The sequence below is a fragment of the Schistocerca nitens genome, chromosome 9 (assembly GCF_023898315.1).
Source record: "Schistocerca nitens isolate TAMUIC-IGC-003100 chromosome 9, iqSchNite1.1, whole genome shotgun sequence".
NCBI classification, from domain to species: domain Eukaryota; kingdom Metazoa; phylum Arthropoda; class Insecta; order Orthoptera; family Acrididae; genus Schistocerca; species Schistocerca nitens.
Window position 1 is genome coordinate 113,860,808 of NC_064622.1, and position 22,790 is coordinate 113,883,597.

Here is a 22,790-nt window from a genome sequence, read left to right on the forward strand (position 1 = left end):
TATATATAAATGATCTAGTAGAAAGTGTCAGGCGTTCTCTAAGGCTGTTCACAGATGATGCAGTTGTCTATATCAAAGTAGCAATGCCAGAAAATAGTAAGAATATGCAGAATGATCTGCAGAGAATTGATGAACGGTGCAGACTCTGGCAGTTGACCCTGAACGTAAATAAATGTAACATATTGCGCATGCATAGGAAAATGCACTACTGTACAACTACACTACTGATGACAAACAGCTGGAGACAGCGTCTGCCGTAAAATATCTTGGCTTAACTGTCCAGAGCAGCCTTAAGTGGAATGACCATATAAAACAGATAGTGGGAAAAGCAGACACCGGACTCAGGTTCATTGGAAGAATCTTAAGGAAATGTAACTCATTCACGAAAGAAGTAGCTTACAAGGCGCTTTTTTGCCCGATTCTTGAGTGTTGTTCATCTATCTGGGATCCCTATAAGGTAGGACTGATAGAGAAGATCCAACGAAGAGCGACACGTTTCGTCATGGGATCGTTTAGCTGGCGAGAGAGCATTACGAGATGCTAAACAAACTCCACTGGTAGACGTTACAAGAGAGGCATGCATCACGGAGAGATTTACTATTGAAAGTTCAGGACAGCACTTTTCAGGAGTGACAACATATTACTTCCCCCCACATACATCTCACATATTGACAACGAGGAGAAAATTCGAGAAATTAGAGCCAATACAGAGGCTTACTGACAATCATTCTTCCCATGCACTATTTGCAAGTGGAACAGGGTTGGAGGGATCAGATAGTGGTACCGAAAGTACCCTCTGCCACACACCATTAGGTGGCTTGCTGAGTATGATGTTTTTGTAAATGTGGATATGTGTCACCTGAAGACCAGGTGGATGCAGAAGCTCTGCTTCCTTGCTCCATATTTACCGGGACCCTGGTTTCACCCCAACTGGACTATGGTTACCAGGTTTATGGCTCAGCAGCTCCTCCAGCATTAAAACTGTTAGACCCAGTCGACCATTGTGGTGTGTGTCTGGCCAGTGGTGCCTTTTGGACTATTCCATAGATTATCTCTTTGCTAAAGTTGGGATCTTCCTTCTTCAGATTCAACAGTACCAACTCTCGGTCTCCTATGCAACCAGTATTCTTCAATTCCCTGAACATCCCACATATCCCATTCTCTTTGCATACGAGAGATATCGTTGTCCAGATACCTGCCCTCGAGTGGGGGTACCAGTTGGAATGCACTTTGCTTCCCTCTCAAGATCTCCGTCTTACCTCCCTTGACCCCTGGACTGTACACCCATGTTTTCTTCGGCACTCCTCCTTGGATGTTGCCCAGACTATGGATTAGGATCGATCCCTTCCAAGGTCATAAAATCTCGATCGCCTCCATGACCTTCTGGTATCTTAATAAGTCCAGTACCAGGGTGCTACCATCTTTTACAATGACAGCTCTAAAGCCGTGAATCAGATCTGCTGGAATGTAACGCCATTCATTGCCGGTAACATGTAGTGCGATTGTGGCAGAGCTGATAGCCACTAGCAGTCTCTTGACAATGCACCTCTTGACAATGTTTTAATATGTACCATATTAGTGGGCTGTTCTTGCCACACTTTGGTCTCTGCTATTCATGATCTTCCCGCTAACCTTCGTCATGTTGCCTGCTCAGTTGTCTTTCTGCGCATCCCACGTCATGTGGGTACCTGGGAAATGAACCGACTGACAATTTGGCTCGAGTACCACTTACTCGCTCCCTGTTCACTTTGCTGCTCCCAGGTGCAGATTTGCAGGTGCACATGACATCTGGTAAGCAACTGCCCCATGCTAAGTATTGACTTCCAGACTCATTACCTCTAATATTGGAGGACGATTTGTGCATGGTTGACATGTTTCTCAGTTTTCTCCATGAAAATGGTTTTTATTCTCAGTTATGTGGTTTCAGTGTATTGCTGGAGAGAGAGAGAGAGGGGGGGGGGGGGCAGGGTGATTGAGGATTGGGTGTCTCCTGGTCTGGGGTTCACTGACCATACAGCCTTGACTAGGCTACTGTTTCATCCATCTTTTATGTTGCTTTAATTGCTTTTAGATTTAGTTTGCCTCCTTTCTTCCACACCCAGTTTTCTGTTTTAGATGTCGCACTCTGCTGAGAAGTGGGCACTCTTGATTGTAACGGATCAGGGGTGTGACAGCTGTGGTGTGGGATGTTTCCCATAACATGCAGAGCTCCAGGGGTGCCCACCTGCTTACTTCCTTGTTTCCTTCATCTCGCTTTTATTATTGAATATACCACAGATGTTCATTACGTATTTAGCATTCTGCTTTTTTATGTCATGAATCTCCCTACTAGATCAGAAAATATTCTTGGAGGACATCTCTGCTTACGTATGCACCACTCTTGGATCAAGGGACTGATGACTTCTTTGTTTGGTCTCTGACACCCCCCCCCCCCCCCCCCCAAGATGAAGTATAGTTTCAACAAATATTGAGAACAGAGTGGGAGCTATCACATAACCTTGCCTCATACTCACTGTGATTTGAAAATTCTGTCCACGGGTGTTGTTGACAAGAACCATGTCACTCATGTTGTTATGCAGCAGTCTAACAGTGTTAATGTACTTCACAGGACAGCCTGCTTTGGCTAATGTTGTCTGCAAGGCATCTCTTTTGATTGAGTTGAAGGGCTTTGCAAGATCTATGAATTACATCTGCAGAGAATGTTGTTCTTTGCACTTCCCCTGCATTTGTCTAGCACAGGAAATCATATCTGTATTAGAAGAGTGATTAGATTGAAATCCACAGTCTTTCAGACACACAGTCTTCAATGAGAGGTATCAGGCAGTTGGATAGAATTTGATCATGTATTTTTCCAGCAGCATACAGGAGGGATAGTCCACAGTAGTTAACACTGCCAGTTCTATCCACTTTTTTGAAGGTAGTAACTATCAGTGCTCCATGTTTTGACAATGAGAATTAATGTTCGTCCAGTGAGGATTCGTCCATCTTCCCTGAAATATTCAGCAGGGATTCAACTGATCCAGTGGCTTTGTTGTTTTTAAGTTGCCTAATAGCTTTCTCAACTTCTTGTAGAGAAGGAACTTCATCAAAGGGTATGAGGGTTTTTACAGTATTGTGGAAGATGTTGTTTCTTTGATCTGTGGATCTTCGTTCAAGAGTTTGCGGGAATGGTAGTTCCACCATTGTTATTGGAATTACTGTCCAGGAGAGTAGAGCCTTCCCTAGATTTAAATAGGTTTAGACATGGACCATATATGGTTTTTGCCATGCTGAAGAAAGTTTGAGTGGTGTTAGTTTCTGCTAGGTGTTGCATTTCTTGAGATATCATAGTCGACCATTTGTTTTTCAGAGCACGAGTTTTCCTCTGCACTTCCGCCTTTGCTTCTCCATATTCTCTTTCTTGATAATTGACTTAGGATTGCTCTGCCCAACCTGGTGCACCTTTCTCTTTTTGTTTATTAGTGCCTGACTTTCATGGTCATTTTCGTCAACATAGAACACAGTACGCAACACAGAAAATCAGCAAACACTATACAGAATGTAGCAAGAATTATGAGACTCAGAATACCTAGTGCAGATGAACAGAACATCCTTAGTTTCAACAACTGAAAAATGAAGTTGGAGAATACAAATGCACACTAATTTTGCAGTCAAGGAATCATTCTTTTGTAATAAACACTATCTTAGTTTACATGTATATTCAAACTGATTCCTGCATTATTTGATCTGATCAATTTTCTGCTTAGCGAACTATTGTAGAAATGTAGTATAAGGTGTGTTGAATACCAAGAGTGGAAAACAACCATTAGACAGTGTAACCATGTTACTAGAACTGCAATTTCTTATACCTATAAAATGATTTTTCCCATTCATCAACCTGTGTTCAATCGTAGACTTTGATTCAGTTTGAATTGCGATACCTTAAAATAAAAGAAAATCTGATATAAATCATTTCTTTTTCAAGTCCTATGGATTGATTTTTTTTATGGGAAACATGTTCTTGCCCTCTCAGCAATGTATTAGAAGAGTGCTGTTTATAATATATCAGATGTCCAGCATTTCATTTGTATTGACTCCAGTCAGATTTTGAGAAATATGTATCCTATGTAGGTATGTGGATCTAAGAAATCTTGTAAAATAAAGAAATAAAATAATGGAGGAAATACACCTTGGAACTTCCCGACAGGTTAAAATGCTTGTTAAACCAGAACTCAAAACTCAGATCTTGCCTGCATGACAGTTTTAATGTGCCAGAAAGTTTCAGAACAGCGCACACACTACTGAAGAGTGAAATATTGATTCTGAAAATACATCTTGCTTTTTGTCAAGGAGCTATGTAACAGGAAGAAGAAGACACGCACTTGCCAAATTGATATTATTGTGTCTCTTTCGATGTGTCGGATAGGTCATTTGCATAAAGTCATAGTTATGAGGTTATTGCTTGTAGCTTCATTGTGTTTCAAGTTTCACCTGTGCTTGACAAATATCAGCAAAAACTAACAGAATAATGGAACATACTGATGGAAGATAATGTTATGAGGAAAGGAGGGCAATGAGTAGTGGTCAGGTACCACAATGCAGTGGTTGTTACTCAGATCTTGAACTTCGATTCTTTACAGGAAAGTGTGCAAGTTGTCCCACCCACCCCCTACAACACAGATGTGGAGTAGTTTTCACCTGATTCAAGAAAAAGCTTAGATGCACTCCACACATTTGAAGTATCACAGTTGATTTAATTGCTGCAGTGTTGAAAATAGTTGTGTGAAATGAGCTTTATTACACAAATTATGAATAAAATCTTATTACTTCATATCTTTGTGTTTTTATTGCTCATATTGTGTTACTGCTTTGAATTTTTTAAATAATTTTATTGTTTATTTATTGCCACATTTTTGCAGGTGGTACTGTGCTTTGATCGAATTTTTTGGGACCCAAGTACCCATCTGTTTGGACATGTGGGAAGTACAACAGCATCACGAGGTGAACTGTTTCTCTTTTGGAACTTATACCGAGCACCAGTACTACTTGCCTTAGTAGCTGGGGAAGCAGCTGCTATAATGGAAAATGTTAGTGATGACGTCATTGTGGGACGCTGTATAGCAGTTCTGAAGGGTATCTTTGGAAACAATTCAGTTCCACAACCAAAGGAAACAGTAAGTAATTCTTTTAAATATTGATTTGCTAGCCACCCTTGTGTGACTATTGTCATGGAGTTTTCTAGACTAAGAATAGATATTATCTTTCAGGTGTAGAAATGTGCGTACTACTTTCATTTGTGTCGCATAACTCCTTCTGGTTGATGCGATTTTTTTTCTGTCAGTGTATATTTATTGACAGTTCAATCACCCATAATTTGGCAATCAAGTTAATAACCCGGCAGGTGTGTGGTTGTTTCAAGTATTTGTCTATCCCAGAAAAGGAAGGGAGGGGGTAGACCATTCTTACAATCACAAAAGGACTGATGATGGGGGAAGGTGAATATTATAGTATGTGTACAGTGAGTGAAAGGCAGCCAACTTTTAAACTGCTCTGCGCATCCACTTCTGCTAACTGCCAGCACTCAGTGAGATGTAGTCTCCATCTGGATTCCCTGTCATGAATATCACTGAATGTTGGTGACACCTCTCCTCCAGCCTGTGACACTTTGGAAAAACAACATGGATGGCAACCAAACCCAACACTGACGGCATATATTTCAGGTCAGTGTGTGTGCCTGCGTGGAGATAGAAGAGGCTTTGTTGATAGCACCAAGCAGCTGCTGGATATCATGAATGATAGTCTTTAGGACACTACAGTGGTTTTCATTTATTAATGCTGGGTTAATACCTTTCATGAGGCCACTGCTAACACATCTTCCTACGTCCATCTTCCCCTAGAAGCCATATTGCATCCCATAGAAGACAAGTGGAATTTAAAAAATGGATGGCCAGGACCATATACAGGAGAAGTCTTCTTAAGTAAATAGAACGGATGGAGAAATTGATGTTTGTGACATAAGTTTAAGACACAAGACCGCATGTTACAGGTATTGTGTAAAATGTCTGTGATACAGTTCTTTCTGACTAGCAAACTTCAGCACCTCATTGCTGATCCACTGAAACAGGTCACTGATTTCCATAGCCATTGAAGTGTATAGATGTGCTGCAGTTATTCTCTCCTACTCTTCATAAGTAGAGTACAAGTTATGATCACTCACGCTGGTGGTAATGAAGAGTCTGGTGCAACAAAGAGGTGGTTCCTGAGGCCAGTGATGGCAGAGTTCCTCAAGTCAACAGCTAGCCAGAAACGAAGTCCAGATCATAGCAAAGTCCTGGTAAGCATACACAAACAGCCCAGGGAGCAATTAAAATCAAAAACAAGCAAGATCAAACACTACTGAGCAAAGGCACATAACTAAGGCTTCAGCAAACTAGCAAGACGGGTGGCAAATGTCAGGGTGCGGTATTTGCAGAAACACTTGCGTCAGTGGACACTTGTGACTGCAACAGTGTCTTACACGAGAGCAAGCTGTGACTGGAGTAAGTAGGCTGAGTATCTCTGATCTGTTCTCCATATCAATACTCAATACGAAAAAGAATGATGGAGGCCAAGTTTGAGGGCAAGAGGGTGACCAAGAGCAAGATGGATTAACTCTCTCAAGATCAGTATAAGAAGAGGGAATCAGAAATGGAATAAAAGTTATAGAAGAAGGATGGGGGAAAGACAGGGTAAAATGGAGAAGTACCATAAATGCTGGATAAAGGGAAATGAAGACAACAATGATCTGATAAATAAGATAGGTTCCCACTTATATTAACTGTTTTTTAGCTCATGAAACTAAAATTTTTGTTAAGAGCTGCCACTTAATTTGCAAAAGAGCAAAACTCAACAACAAGTACATGTGCCGTCATATTGCTCAAAAGATATCGGTACAACACAGCTTCTATATTGAAACTTCCTGGCAGATTAAAACTGTGTGCCGGACCAAGACTCGAACTCAGGACCTTTGCCTTTCGCGGGCAAGTGCTCTACCAACTGAGCTACCCAAGCACGACTCACGCCCCGTCCTCACAGCTTTACTTCTGCCAGTACCTCATCTCCTACCTTCCAAACTTTACAGAAGCTCTCCTGCAAACCTTGCAGAGCTAGCATTCCTGAAACAAAGGATATTGTGGAGTCATGGCTTAGCCACAGCCTGGGGGATGTTTCCAGAATGAGATTTTCACTCTGCAGCGGAGTGTGCACTGATATGAAACTTCCTGGCAGATTAACACTGTGTGCCGGACCGAGACTCGAACTCGGGACCTTTGCCTTTCGCGGGCAATTGCTGGCAGCTTCTATATTTCTGGAATTAATGTTTTTATGCCATTTACAACCTTTTTTTATTGGTCCTGTCAAATTTCCTGTGTTCACAATGTTAATTTGCACCCAATTTTCCATTAACATATTAATAAATTTCCCGTGATTTATGCTTTATGAAACATTGTTCATCAAAAGCAAATTGACATAATAAACGTTAAATAATGTAGGTGTAGTGTTGGGTAATGTTTACAAATGTTATGCAGATAAGTTTCTTGACACAAGGTGAACTGATAAAAATCTGAGGAATTCGTGCTTTATTTCCCTCAGCTGCCAACCTCTACTTGGCATGGTGGCTCATGAGGGTAACTTATGCTCATTCAAATAATGACCAATCACAACAGCTTTCAACTCCTACAGCACATGTACAACTTTGTGATTCTTGTGATCATGACACATCATTTCAAAAGCATATTTTATTCTTTGGCCGCGTCTCATGGTAGTTGACACCTTTGCATTGCTCAAATGTTTCCGGTTTAAACAATGAAACACTGTACCAGTTAAGTATTTTTTCATGCTTTGCAAAACGTGTTTCAAGAATTTATTCTCGTTGTCAAGTGCAAATATTTATGTAAGTATTTTTTGTGATATTTCATATACAAAAAATGTGAGTGATGGTCTCTCTCTCTCTCTCTCTCTCTCTCTCTCTCTCTCTCTCTGTGTGTGTGTGTGTGTGTGTGTGTGTGGGGGGGGGGGGGGGGGCACAGTACCTTATAGCCTCAAGAAGACAACTAGATTGTTAGAGACACAAAACAGCACATAAGCAAAAATCACTCAAAATACTGACGTAAATATTTGTGCTTGACATTGAGAATAAATTCTTGAAAAGCATCATGCTAAGCATGAAAGAAAATGTAACTGACGTGGTGTCTCATTATTTAAATAATGAATAACTAAATTGCAGGCTTTCCAAAAACAACGATTATGCTGAATGAAATTAAGTCGAACATTTCTCCTTCCTAGACAGTTATGCCAGTGGGTAAACATAAAACAAAATTCAGATATCCTTTACCAAATAATAAATCGGTCTCTAACAAGTACTTTGACACCTATTATGTGCACACATAATAAATAAACTATGGAAATGCAAGGGGGGATCCTATATGTAACTTTTATCACTTAAAAATTTATTTCTCACATTTTACATTTCTCCACATTTTACATCATTTCTTTGAAGACCCTTCAAATGTACAAAAGTGGTGTTTTACTGTATGTACATTTTAACTGAAATGAAACCCATTCAGATAGTGGGTGAGACAGCATGCATCTCTAGGCCTAAACTCCTTAGATTATTTTCTGAAGGCCTTCAAAAAATTGTGTGTCCAGTGGTGTAACACCACCCCCAAATGCCGATGAGACTGTTTTGGTGCCGGACAGTGATTCAGATTCCATTGTCGAGGTCTCTAATGCATATGCCAATATGGGTTAAAATATGTCGTGTATAGCACTTCTCTACACATCATTGGCACCTCCCTTCCCCAGGCTAAGTGCCTCATACACTGATAAAATGCATTGCTCTGTTGCTGCCTTTTGCTAATTTCTACCTACATCCTTGCATTCTCCTTAACTATTAATTTGTACGTTCTCTTCTCCATCTTCAGTAGTTACTGTTGTTGTTGTTGGGCATCCTTTACTGTTAGTTCCCTGCAACTCAATATTGTCACAAATAGCAATAACTTTATCTCCCTTCCTCTACAAGATTCTCCTGTCTCTTTGATGAATTCATCCATACCATTATATATGATAATGGTGACCCAACACTTCCTTATCGCAGCCCTATAATGTTCCTAAACCAATCACTTTTCCTAACTTGGATCTGGACACAGCAAGAAGACTGGACTCCAGATGGTCACATATCATGTTTAGCTTACGGCTCTGATGCATCGTACTGCATCTGCAGCAGCAATTGGAGCATCAGTTGCTTGAACAACTTCAGTTATTTATTTCCAAACTTCCTTTCGCTCCAGGATTTGCATACCTTTTCTCTGGGAACAATGTCATATATCTTTACTAAATCAAGAAATGTCATCAACTGTCTCATATTAAAGATTGAGTCCAGTGTTGATCCACCACGGCAAAAGCCATACTGCTCCTCTTACAACCGACCTACTTTTTCCTTCAATCTTCTTTTCACAAACCTCTCCATTATTTTTGCTACTTGTTATATGAATGTGATCCCTTTATAGTTATCACATACTTTTTTTCTACCTCCATTCGTGTCTGCTGGAATTATTATTATGTGTCCCTCTTCTTCAGGCACACAATTCTGTGTCCATGTGCACACAAGCAATCTATATAACCGTTATAGCCCAGTAGGTCCAGCCAGCTTTATCATTTCCACACTTTCATCTATCCTAGTGTCTTTAGTGTTTTCATTCTTTTACCTGTTAGTTTGACTTCTAACATATCCATAACCAGGTCCCCCTTGTTTGGTTGTTATTCTCTTTTCATCACTATTTTTCGTTTTCAGTAGTTTGGCGAAGTACTCTTTCAATCTTCCTCTTATCTCCTCTGGTTAAGTTGTTAGCTGTCTGCTCTTGATAGCTTTGTGTTAGTACTTTCATTCCTCTTACATTTTACGAGGGTAATCCCAAAAGTAAGGTCTCCTATTTTTTTTATAAGTACATAGACCTGTTTATTTCTACAATGGTTTACATCAGTTTACTGCTTGAACATTTAGCTATTTTTCGACATAATCACCATTTCTGTCGATGCATTTTTGTAGACACTGTGGCAGTTTTCGTATACCCATACCAGCTCGCCTCCATGCTGTTCAGAAACTTATGAACCTCTTCTTTCACCTCGTCGTCGGATCTGAATCGCTGGGACCACAATTAATGCTGACAGGTACTGTGAGACTCTGAAAAAACTCAAATGGACAAATCAGAACTAGGGAAGAGGAATGTTGAGCAAGGACGTACACATTCTCCATGACAATGCTCGCCCACACATCACTCGGCAAACCGTTGCTCTCCTGCAACAGTTTCAGTGGAACATAATCACCCACCCACCCTATAGTCCTGACTTGGCACCCAGTTCCCTAGGTTAAAAGAACATTTGGCAGAAAAGCGATTGAGGATTGAGGGAGCTAATGTTCTTTTCTTTATTTTTTGTTTCTTCTGTGCAGATATTTACTGTCCAAGACTGCTGCACAACAACGTGCATGTAGCATTTACTTTAATCAGTCTTGGATCCTACTACAAGTTCATGTCAGTTATTTCTCTAGGGAAAGCTGTCCAAGTTCTCTATAGAGAAGTCCAAAATCTGTTTGGTTCTATGCCAGCAGCCATTCAACAGACTGCATTTGTTGGCTTTGTTCTTAAAAGTTAATCCCTGCACAATATTTCTGCGATGAGGACGAATGAGTTACGCTCAAGCAACCAGTCAATTAACCACATGCTCGTTCTGTGTGCTATGATACTTGATGTATTGTGCTGTGTTTTTTAATGTCCGTTTGTTTGGCATCATAGGGGAATAAATTCAGGGTATGGTTTTTGTCAGAAAATTTAAAAAAGGAAATGGCTAGATTAAAGTTAGATAAGTTAGATATAATGGGAATTAGTGAAATCCGGTGGCAGGAGGAACAAGACTTCTGGTCAGGTGAATACAGGGGTATAAATACAAAATCAAATAGGGGTAATGCAGGAGTAGGTTTAATAATGAATAAAAAAATAGGAGTACGGGTAAGCTACTACAAACAGCATAGTATAGTAAATGCATTATTATAGCAAAGATATACACAAAGCCCACACCTAAAACAGTAGTACAAGCATATATGCCAACTAGCTCCGCAGATGATGACTGGGGACTGGAATTTGATAGTAAGAAAAGGAAGAGAAGGAAAGGTAGTAGGTGAATATGGAATTGGAGTAAGGAATGAAAAGGAAGCCGCCTGGTAGAATTTTGCATAGAGCATAACTTAATCGTAGTTAACACTTGGTTTAAGAATCGTGAAATAAGGTTGTATATGTGGAAGAGGCCTGGAGACACTGTAAGGTTTCAGATAGATTGTATAATGGTGAGATGGAGATTTAGGAGCCAGGTTTTAAATTGTAAGATATTTCCAGGGGCAGATTTGGAAATTGACCACAATCTATTGGTTATGAACTTTAGATTAGAACTGAAGAAACTGCAAAAAGGCGGGAATCTGCAAAAAGGCGGGAATTTTAGGAGATGGGACCTAGATAAACTGAAACACACACAGGTTGTAGAGAGTTTTAGAGAGAGCTTTAGGGAACGATTGACAAGAATGGGGGAAAGAAGTACACTGGAAGAAGAATAGGTAACTTTGAGAGATGAAATAGCAAAGGCAGCAAAGGGTCCAATACGTAAAAAGACGAGGGCTAGTAGAAATCCTTGGGTAACAGAAGAGATATTGAATTTAATAAATGAAAGAAGAAAATATAAAAGTGCAGTAAATGAAGCAGGCAAAAAGGAATACAAATGTCTCAAAAATGAGATCGAGAGGAAGTGCAAAATGGCTAAGCAGGGATGGCTAGAGGACAAATTTAAGGATGTAGAGGCATATATCACTAGACGTAAGATAAATACTGCCTACAGGAAAATTAAAGAGACCTTTGAAGAAAAGAGGGCGCTTGTATGAATATCAAGAGCTCAGATGGAAAACCACTTCTAAGCAAAGAATAGAAGGCAGAAAGGTGGAAGGAGTATATAGAGGGTCTATACAAGGGCAATGTACTTGAGGGCAATATTGTGGAGATGAAAGAGGACATAGATGAAGATGAAATGGGTGATATGATACTGCGTGAAGGGTTTGACAGAGCACTGAAAGATCTAAGGCGTAACAAGGCCCCGGGAGTAGACAACATTCCATTAGAACTACTCATAGCCTTTGGAGAGCCAACCATGACAAAACTGTACCATCTGTTGAGCAAGATGTATCAGACCAGCAAAATACCTTCAGACTTCAGGAATAATATCATAATTCCAATCCCAAACAAATCAGATGTTGACAGGTGTGAAAATTACCAAACTATCAGTTTAATAATTCACGGCTGCAAAATACTAACACGAATTCTTTACAGGCGATTGGAAAAACTGGTAGAAGTCGACCACGTGGAAGACCAGTTTGGATTCCATAGAAATGTTGGAACATACGAGGCAATACTGACCTTACGACTTATCTTAAAGGCAAACCTACGTTTCCAGCATTTGTAGACTTAGAGAAAGCTTTTGACAATGTTGACTGGAATACTCGCTTTCAAATTCTGAAAGTGGCAGGGGTAAAATACAGGGAGCGAAAGGCTATTTACAATTTGTACAGAAACCAGATGGCAGTTATAAGAGTCGAGGGACATGAAAGGGAAGCAGTAGTTGGGAAGGGACTGAGACAGGGTTGTAGCCTCTCCCCGATGTTATTCAATCTATGTATCTGGCAAGCTGTAAAGGAAACAAAAGAAAAATTTGGAGTAGGAATTAAAATACATGGAGAAGAAATGAAAACTTTGAGGTTCGCCGATGACATTGTAATTCTGGCAGAGACAGAAAAGGACCTGGAAGAGCAGTTGAACGGAATGGACAGTGTCTTGAAAGGAGTATGTAAGATGAACATCAACAAATGCAAAATGAGGATAATGGGATGTAGTCAAATTAAATCAGGTGATGTGCAGGGTATTAGGTTAGGAAATGAGACACTTAAAGTAGTAAATGAGTTTTGCTATTTGGGGAGCAAAATAACTGATGATGGTTGAAGTATAGAGGATATAAAATGTAGACTGGCAAAGGCAAGGAAAGGGTTTCTGAAGAAGAGAAATTTGTTAACATTGAGTATAGATTTAAGTGTCAGGAACTTGTTTCTGAGAGTATTTGTATGGATTGTAGCCATGTATGCAAGTGAAACATGGAAGATAAATAGTTTAGACAAGAAGAGAATAGAAGCTTCCAAAATATGGTGCTACAGAAGAATGCTGAAGATTAGATAGGTAGATCACATAACTAATGAATAGAATAGGGGAGAAGAGAAATTTGTGTCACAACTGGACTAGAAGAAGGTATTGGTTGGTAGGACCTGTTCTGAGGCACCAAGGAATCACCAATTTAGTATTGGAGGGTAAAAATCATAGAGGGAGACCAAGAGATGAATGCACTAAGCAGATTCAGAAAGATGTAGGTTGCAGTAGGTACTGGGAGATGATGAAGCTTGCACAGGATAGAGTAGTATGGAGAGCTGCATCAAACCAGTATCTGGACTGAAGACCACAACAACAACAACAACATATTGTGGGGCGGCGGGTGGAATAATTGTTAATGTTCCTATTATTTATTTAATGCTGTTGTTTGCCGTTCTCAACACTGGCTCTCTAACTACAATATTGGAAACCAGAAAGTGATTAGCAAAACGTGAAACCTGTAATTAGAATTCCTAGTGCCCACTTCATCTGAGAAATACGTTTATAGCTACAGCTTATAGCTCTGAGGAATTAGGAGATTGTCTGGGATTCATAATCAAAAACCATTCTCTCTAAAATGTTCACTATATTCTGAAAGTCACAGACGAAAAAGAATCCACACAATCCAATTACCAGAGCAGTTCAGAGTCTAATGCGCTGATGCAACTATAACTGTTCAAATTAAATGTTTAAGTGAATGCTCGCCATAATTTGATGATAATGTGCATCAAACGCCACGCTAATAATGGTAGAATGTCTGTCCTGTGGCGGCACGTGAAAATACAACGTACGCAAACTATAGATAGATCATTAATGTCATTGCAAAATTAACACTTCACTCGAAAACGATTTCATGGTTACGTGTATCCCGAGTAACTTATTACTGCATCCGAGGCTGTTTATATCAACGATACCGACGCGACGCGACTCCCGGCACAGGTGGTGCGCTAATCAGCGTCTGGAAAGAACTGGGGCCTTCCTCTTTTCGCGCAGCGTTCTTACATATAAAGCCGCGGTGCGGACGGCTAAGGGAATGCCTGATCAAATCTGCTCTCCCGACTAGCCGCTGGGCTAGTAATGCACCACTTTAAGTTATCGAATAAATCATTGCTTCCTTTGCTGATGGCCGATGAAGCTTTCAATTTAATTGTGCAATCAGCACACAAGTAAGTAATCATAATAAAAGTCTGACATGGCTAAGTCAAATATTTTGGGCGAGAGAATTAATTTAATTACACTACACGCAGTAGACGAGCTCTGAACTTGCTCTTTGGAGATATGCTATAGCTATAGTTTTATAGTTATTCAGTTGAAACTTCTCACATCTTTATGATTATAGCGGATCTCCCTTCTACTTAAATTTAAACATCCTAGCTTTATTTATTCGCGTACTTAATCTATCTTGCTTCCTTAATTTCTAAGACAAAAACCAGAAAATCATGAATTTCAACTAAAATTTTAATTTGTGAGATCCAGGATACTGTTTCTACTAAATTATTATGCAAAAGGAATCTAAATATAAATTTTTAAGTTTCTAGCTCTTTTCTGTTGCGCCAATGATTTTTACAGAAAAACATCCAAATTTCGAAAATGGTTAAAGTTGTTGAACTGATATCCAACACATATTGATTTTGTATTACTCCTGACATGCTAGAAACGTTTCAGGTTCTTTACTTCATTTTGAAGTATTGCGCAATATTTATGACGTCAGATCTAGTTACAGCGGACTAGGCTGGCACACAATGGAAAGACAGATGTGAATTTTATAAGGCGTGAGTATGCTGCTTCCCTACAATATGATGGACTGGAACTCGAAGCTAGGACTTTTGTCTTTCGTGGGCAAGTGCTCTACTGAATGAGCTATCCAAACAATTCACAACTTGCCATCATAGCTTTACTTCCATCAGTAGCTCATCTCTTGCCTTCCAAACACACATGCACACGCACAACTACATTGTATTGGCATTGCAGCACTGTTTGTGTGATTAGTGTGTGTGTGTGTGTGTGTGTGTGTGTGTGTGTGTGTGTGTTATTGTGATTAGTTATGATTTATTGGAATTAGCAGCAAAGGCTGCATGTCTTGAATATATCTTTATTTCCTTGAACTCGTATCTCGATTTGTGCTCATCATCAGCTGCAGAACCGAAACTTTCGGATACCATTACAGACCAATAACAATGCACGTTTCATGACATTCCATCTCAGTATGAAGGAGAGATATAACTGTCACTATGAAAATGTGTTGTATAAGTCTGTGGTTCAAATAGTACACATGTTTGGGTGTGTCAGATGAAAAACGTTTTGAGAAATAGGTAAAAGGAAACACATGTGGCATTAGCCCATAGGTGAGTCATTCTCAAGTGGGAAGTTTGGCAGCATAGTCACTGCCTGTAATGCGTGGGTAGCATACAAAATAAATATGAAATTTACACAACCTTTGCCATTAATAATATCAGAGTGAATGTTTTCAAAATGTGTAGTATATCTCTTGTTCGTTATGACCCTCTTGTATTATAAAGTAATGTCTGTATATTAATAATGATGATGAAGCTGTTTTAAAAAAGTAGTAAAGCCACTCTCTCCTCACAGATAAGGCATGAGAACACCATTGCTTTGCTCTTTGACAATGTGTGTAAGTATGTTCAGCACTCGATTTCTGATTCACTGTGACAGGTCGTGACAAGATGGCGAGCAGACCCGTGGTCCCGAGGTTCCTATTCATTCGTTGCTGTGGGATCATCTGGAGCAGATTACGATATTTTGGCTGCCCCTGTTACTCCAGGCCAACCACAGCCTCCTCCAGTTACTCCTGCTTCACAGAGCGGTAGCAGTGGCTCCAATGGTAATTCTGCAAATCCTTCAGCCACTCCACCACCTGCTCAGCAGCAACAACAGCAGCAACCACCTCCTCGTTTGTTTTTTGCTGGAGAGCATACAATTCGCAATTATCCTGCAACTGTTCATGGAGCATTTCTTAGTGGATTGCGGGAAGGCGGGAGAATAGCTGACTACTTCACCGGATGTCCATACGCACCTCCAGCTGGTAGCACTACCAATTCACAATCAGCTGCAGCTTGATTATTTTCATTCCCTTAGCCTGGCTTTACTGCTAGTAGAGTTGTAATTTAAAGCAGATTTGTGGAAATTGAATACCAAACACATTACTTTCCCTTTGGCCAGTCGTGAGTGAAACATGAAACAATCACCGATACAAATTGTCATCTACCTTACAGATCAGCTTTTTTCATGTTTTTATCTACTGTGTAGACATGGAATACATAAGTACATTGAAAGAAAATGAGAAGTAAAGTTGGAACTAATGAATGTAGTTTTAGATGTAAAGGACAAAGAATGATTTTGATGGGGGGTGAGCTATATTCTGTTCCAAAAATGATGTATGTAGGTGAATGTGAGACTTTTTTAAATGGACCTTTGTGGTGTTGTGTTAGTTATCTTTGTATGTTACTCTTAGTGCACAAGATAAAAAAGTTAGAGGTGACATCAGTTAGTTTTCTTATTGGCAAAGAAATGTAAATATTTGTGTGTGTATGTAAAATTATTTTCTTTCCTTTAACTTCTTTTAAATTTTTCCAAAGATTATTATTCAGTATAACTTGTCTTTGGTTAAGGAGTGACTGAATTTAGTGAATTTGTGTTCCCCACTTCATGCTGTATAAAATTGTATTAATTGGTATTTTTGCAATATTTTGTCAATTAAGAAACTTTATTATCTAAGAAATACAGCTGGCTTAAGCAAAATCTCCACCTTATTTTGCACTCAGTAAAATAATGTGACTGGATGGTCTGTTAACAGGACCTATATTATAATACAGAGACTGGATTTAGTTATGGAGTGCTGAAGTTGTTGTTTGTGTGTACTATCCTGTTGGATCCAACTGTGCTGAGAGGTTATGATAGACCTGATCATATGGAGAACTGACGTTCAATAGCTAGCACCACCAAGTCAACTTTGCTATTGAGAGAATATAATGCAAGCCACTCAGCCTCTTAAGGACAAATGACGTAGCTAGCTAATTGCATAGTACACAGCTCATAATTACAATCTCTCGCTGTGATGTCGGATGAGTCAGTGCTACAATTACATGTGGTGACTGTTGGTGGTGAACCAGAAGGTCCTGAGGTATGTGCCACAGAATGCTAACACCCGTGACCACCTAGCAGCATGTGATCCAGTTAGATGTGCCACACTGTCTGCGAGTGACATCAGCGTCACGGAAGCTGACTGGAACACTTGCAGAAGACATCAGCCCCCTGATGGAAATTCCCGTTTGTGCAGGTGGCACCACTGTGCAGGTGGCACCACAGCGCTCGCATGATCATAGAGTGGAGGACAACAGTACTGCCCCAGTCATGGACTGTTGCACCATCGGCAGGAGTTGAACTGCTGCTGGAGTGAGCCAGGAAAGACCCTCCAGTGGAGAGGCACCAAGTCTGGAATGTAGACTTGGCATTAGAAGATAATGCAAACTTGATGCCAGAAGATGATACAGTTGTGGAAGCCCAAACCTATGGCAGGTTTTTGCTCTCCCATATCACTCAGTTGCTGGCATAGCTATCTCATCGTGGTAGCATTGCCGGAGTATGGATATGTCTGCTAAAAAGTTATTATTATTTATATGGGATAGTGGATCATTTCTTGGGCCAATGTACCATTTTCAGTCACTTTACTGACTACATTTTTGCAGTCATTCAGTGGAGAAACCACTTGACGTCTTCCGTAAGAACCCTTTCTTACCACTGTGCTGGCAGATTTGCAGAGCTGGATCTTAACTGTGTCACCAGCCATGTTGCTGTAGCAAGTATTAGGTGGCTTGAAACATAAGGCTACATCTGTGTTACACTAATTAACAGATCATTAGTTCTCGTTGTCATCTTGGCAACTTTCTGTAGACCACTAACACCTTAGCACTTGAGGTCTCGTGTCCTACTCAGTAGAGTTACACCTCCTAAACACTGGGAAATAAATTTCTGGACACTACTTGCATTATGGTAACCGTGATAGCGTTACGGAGACGTTTAATAAACTCAAGTGGCAGACTCTGCAAGAGAGGCGCTCTGCATCGCGGTGTAGCTTGCTCGCCAGGTTTCGAGAGGGTGCGTTTCTGGATGAGGTATCGAATATATTGCTTCGCCCTACTTATACCTCCAGAGGAGATCACGAATGTAAAATTAGAGAGATTAGAGCGCACATGGAGGCTTTCAGACAGTTGTTCTTCCCGCGAACCATACGCGACTGGAACAGGAAAGGGAGGTAATGACAGTGGCACGTAAAGTACCCTCCGCCACACACCATTGGGTGGCTTGCGGAGTATAAATGTAGATGTAGATGATGCCCACACACACACAACAATTACTACTTCTATTTTCCACTTAACGTACAAACTAAGGATGATATAGCAAAACTCTTTTCTCTTCATAAATTATCCTTAAGAAATCTTTAACATTACATGGTCTTGAGGAGTTAAAAAAAAAAGTAATTTTTACTTCAAAGGCACCCTCTTCCTCTTCTTCCATATCAGATGAACAAGTTAATTAGCTATGCATTTGTTAGACAGTGGGAGACCAATCAACTTGGTATGAAATATCTCAGGGGTGCCTTAGTTTCATTCAAAGAAATCAGTGATGAGAAAACTCGGTTAGCATTGGCTGATCGCCTTCCAATAATTCATCACCAACCTCTATGATTTGAACTCTGAAATAAAATTCTATAAGCACAATAATTATTAATTGCATAAGGAAAATTCGGATGAGTGATGGAATTGTAATAACAGTTACGGCAGTTTATCAGATGTTACAGTAATTATTCAAGTAATTTAGCAAACATGGTGGCACTTACACATTGAGTATAAAACATCAGGAGGAGAGAATGAGTGAGTTCACAAGCTCCAGACAGTAGAAGTGTGGTTCTTCTTCCTTTTCCCCGTGATGTTATACATTTTCTTTACAAGAATCACACAGATTAAATACTGATGCAACTCTATAAAATGTTAGATATATGTTTTCTACATAAAGGTGGAACTTTCAAGGGTAAAACGTGTTTGAAAAGTAGATTGACAACACTGCAACAATCTGTTTTCTACTTCTGTAGACCAGTGTGCTCATCCCTTGTAGATGCTCAGTCCCAGTTTCAGCTCCATACAGCAATCGCATGATTTTTGAGAGTGCCATCAGTGAGGTTTTGTTTTTGTTTTGTGTTACAAAAGTGGAACAGCAGAATTTAGAGCAATGTTATGCCATCAAGTCTTGTGTTAAACTTGAGGAATTTGTGAGTGCAACCTTTGATATGTTGAAACAGCCCTACAGGGAACATTCCGTGTCAAGAGCACAAGTTTTTTCTGACACAAATCATTTTTGGAAGGCTGAGAACACGTTGAAGATGAACCTCACTCAAGTAGACCTTAAACCTCAAAAACTGATGAAAACATTGAACATGTGCATGCTCATGTGAGATAGATCCTCAGAGACAAATTGTCAGCCAAGTGTTAAGTGCTCGAATGGCTCAAGAAAGGGTGGATTAAGTGAGACCTGATTTTGCAGACAAGTGGATACTGGATTATGACAACAACCCATGTCACACAGTCACATCCATCACAGAATTTTTGTCATCAAAAGGTGTTCCTTTGGTTCCACAGCCCCCTATTCACCTGAACTGATGAGTCCCTGTGACTTTTTCTTTCCCAAAATTGAAAAATGTTGTAAAGGACATCACTTTGGGACTCTGGAGAACATTCAAAAGAATGTGACTGACATGTTAAATGTCCTACCAGTTGAAGCCTTTCAGTGCTGCTACCAGTGTTGGTAACAGTGACTCTGCCAATGTTCAGCTGCCAAAGGGAACTGTTTTGAAGGGGACAATATTGTTGCTTAAAAAAATAAAAACTTTGATAGATAAAAAAATCAGTCTCATTACTTTTCTCCCATACCACATATATCATTAAAATATGGGTTTCTTCTAATAATATTCCACTGCCCTCTTGAATACTTGGAGCCACTGTGGTAACAACATACACTACAAGCATTCAGCTGTTAGAGTTGGGAGAGGGGAGAGTAATGTTCTTTTAACTCAGCATATTCACATTAATTTTTACGGATGACTATTATATTTCAGACCTGTCTCTTATCCTTTGCCTGTCCCTAGCCCATCCTTTTTCTTTTCCTTTCCATTTCCCCCACTTAACAGATGCTGGCGGTTAAACCACGTATAGGGTTGCAGAGGAGATGCCAAGTCCATATACCGAACATCTAGTAAATCGGCAGTGCCTGGGCGATAAGGTGGCAGCCCCACCAAGGCAATCGGAAGTGCTGGGCCAATCACCCGCCCTTCTTAAATAACGTGGTTACTGAAACCGAGACGAGTATACACAACCAGATGTATAAATTGGTGATGACCTTTGGCATGAAAAGGAAAACAAAAATTGGTTTTTTGAATATACAAACCTTGAGGGAGAGTAGCAAGCTGAAACAAGTGACTAGGGAAGTGAGTAACTTTAAGCTCGAAAGGGTGGCGCTGGACTGGAACCCTCAAGGAGTTAGAAAACGTGGTCGTTCCAAACAGACCTGGTAAAGGACGATTGAGAGAGAAGCTGCGGAGGATGGGAAAACCTGGAGTGAAGTGAAAAGACTAGCTAGAAATAGTACCAGGTGGAGGAATTTAGTCACGGCCCTATGTTCCAGACGGTACGACAGGAACTAAGTCAAGTCATTACATTTCATATAAACAAAGTTATGTGTGGTTGGTCTAGTTCAGGTTCCTGGCAGTATGATTAGTTTTTTAGAACAGCATTAGTAATTGTTTTAGTACCAATAGGACAGCATTTTTAAATCCTGCCCCTCACCATTCAGGCATGGCTGACAGGGAAAAAAATGATGACCCAATGAAAAAAGCTGCAAAGAGGGGGAAAGATTTTCATCCGCCTTTGTCAGGTGGCACCAGTCAATGAACTCGTTGCTGTGGTTGTCGAGACACAAGTCTGGCACTGTAAACATACTGGACACTTGACTACAAGCCTGCAGATTGGTTGACTAATGCACTTCTCACCACCCATCTCGGGAGTACATGAAACATTTGATCGGGCAGTATCAATGTTAGTGTAATGATTTGAAATGCGAAGCTGCCCTAACATAAAGTCACAAATCTTAAGATGGCATGTCTCCCTGCTGTGTTCGACACTACTGCATTAGCTTAAAGTAAACTATTCTCATGTTTCACACCTTATGTTCATTTTAGCAGTGTTTGTAGCTACACAAATGTTGACCACAGGCAGTGAAGAAATGTCACTGTAATACCGCCAAATACTGAAATTACACCAACACAGTTTAAACGTACAATGACAATTGCCTTTGCAGTCTCATTCTTGGCATTCACCGGCAAAGCAGTGGTTCAGTTTGTGACCATGGTTGCATTGTGTTTTATTTATTCTTATGGGTGTGTGGATTCATCACCACTTGCAGAATCTGCTGGGGACAAAAGGTGTCCATGGATTATGGATTAAATGACCTACCATCCAGTCTGTCTGAGGTGAGTAACATTGCACAGTCGGTTTTCGTATGTTTTAAGTGTTTGCAGTTTGTGCACTTCCGAGTAACATCACTCGCATGAGTGTCCAATAACTTTTCATGGTAACCACTTGCTGGTCTTTGTAACACTCCATTTTCACATTAAGTCATTTGTAATTTTTCCACTTTATTTTGGCAAAAAATAATTGTTCTTGTTGTTATATGTACATACATGTGTTTCTGGTGTGTTATTCAATGACGTTGTGTAAGCATATGTTAGTTACCATTGTTCTACTTTTCCTGCTTATAAATGCCCCGATACATGACCACAAATCAAATTAAAGAAACAGAACAAATAGAAACCAAACGAAATTGTGTATGTGAAAGGAAACTTGCATGAAAATGCTATGAAAAAAGAGAGAAAATACTAAAGTTAGAATGCAATGCATCTTGAATAATTTGTGGTCCATAATTACATCTAGAACAGTGTCATATAAATAAAGGATTAGGTAATTTTGTCAAAAGATCAAGGGATCAAAATAAATTTGTAAATCTTATGCTAAGTAGAAAACCATGAAAACATACTTAATGTAGCATAATAAGTGTAAAAAATAATTTTGCCTTGCCCTCATCATAGTGTACTCGCTATTGATAATGAGTAGACAGACAAGATGTGACTTGAAACTTCCTGGCAGATTAAAACTGTGTGCCGGACCAAGACTTGAACTCAGGACCTTTGCCTTTTGCGGGCATTCAAGATGTGACTTATTTAATTAGCTGGTTAGTTAGTTACATGTTCCATGGATCATTTTGCATGAGACATCATAATGATGTGGAATGATTCATTCTATATTCACATTGCAAATTAATTTGTAATATGTTTACATTGTGACCATTGCTGCTTTATATATATACACACAAAACGAAGAAAATATATATATAATAGAGGGAAACATTCCACGTGGGAAAAATATATCTAAAAACAAAGATGATGTGACTTACCAAACGAAAGTGCTGGCTCCCGGG

General features: G+C 39.8%; 1 protein-coding gene across 5 annotated transcripts in view; it reads left to right on the forward strand.

Moving 5' to 3' along the window:
- LOC126203328 (lysine-specific histone demethylase 1A) overlaps positions 1–16,984 on the forward strand; it is a 100,386-nt gene extending 83,402 nt beyond the window's left edge. For all 5 annotated transcript variants that reach the window (XM_049937599.1, XM_049937598.1, XM_049937597.1 and 2 more), the window contains exons 10-11: positions 4,899–5,153; positions 15,921–16,984. In XM_049937599.1, the coding sequence (XP_049793556.1) occupies positions 4,899–5,153; positions 15,921–16,325 (660 nt within the window). In that variant the 3' untranslated portion in view covers positions 16,326–16,984. The remainder of the gene's footprint in view (positions 1–4,898; positions 5,154–15,920) is intronic.
- The last annotated feature ends 5,806 nt before the right edge of the window (positions 16,985–22,790 follow it).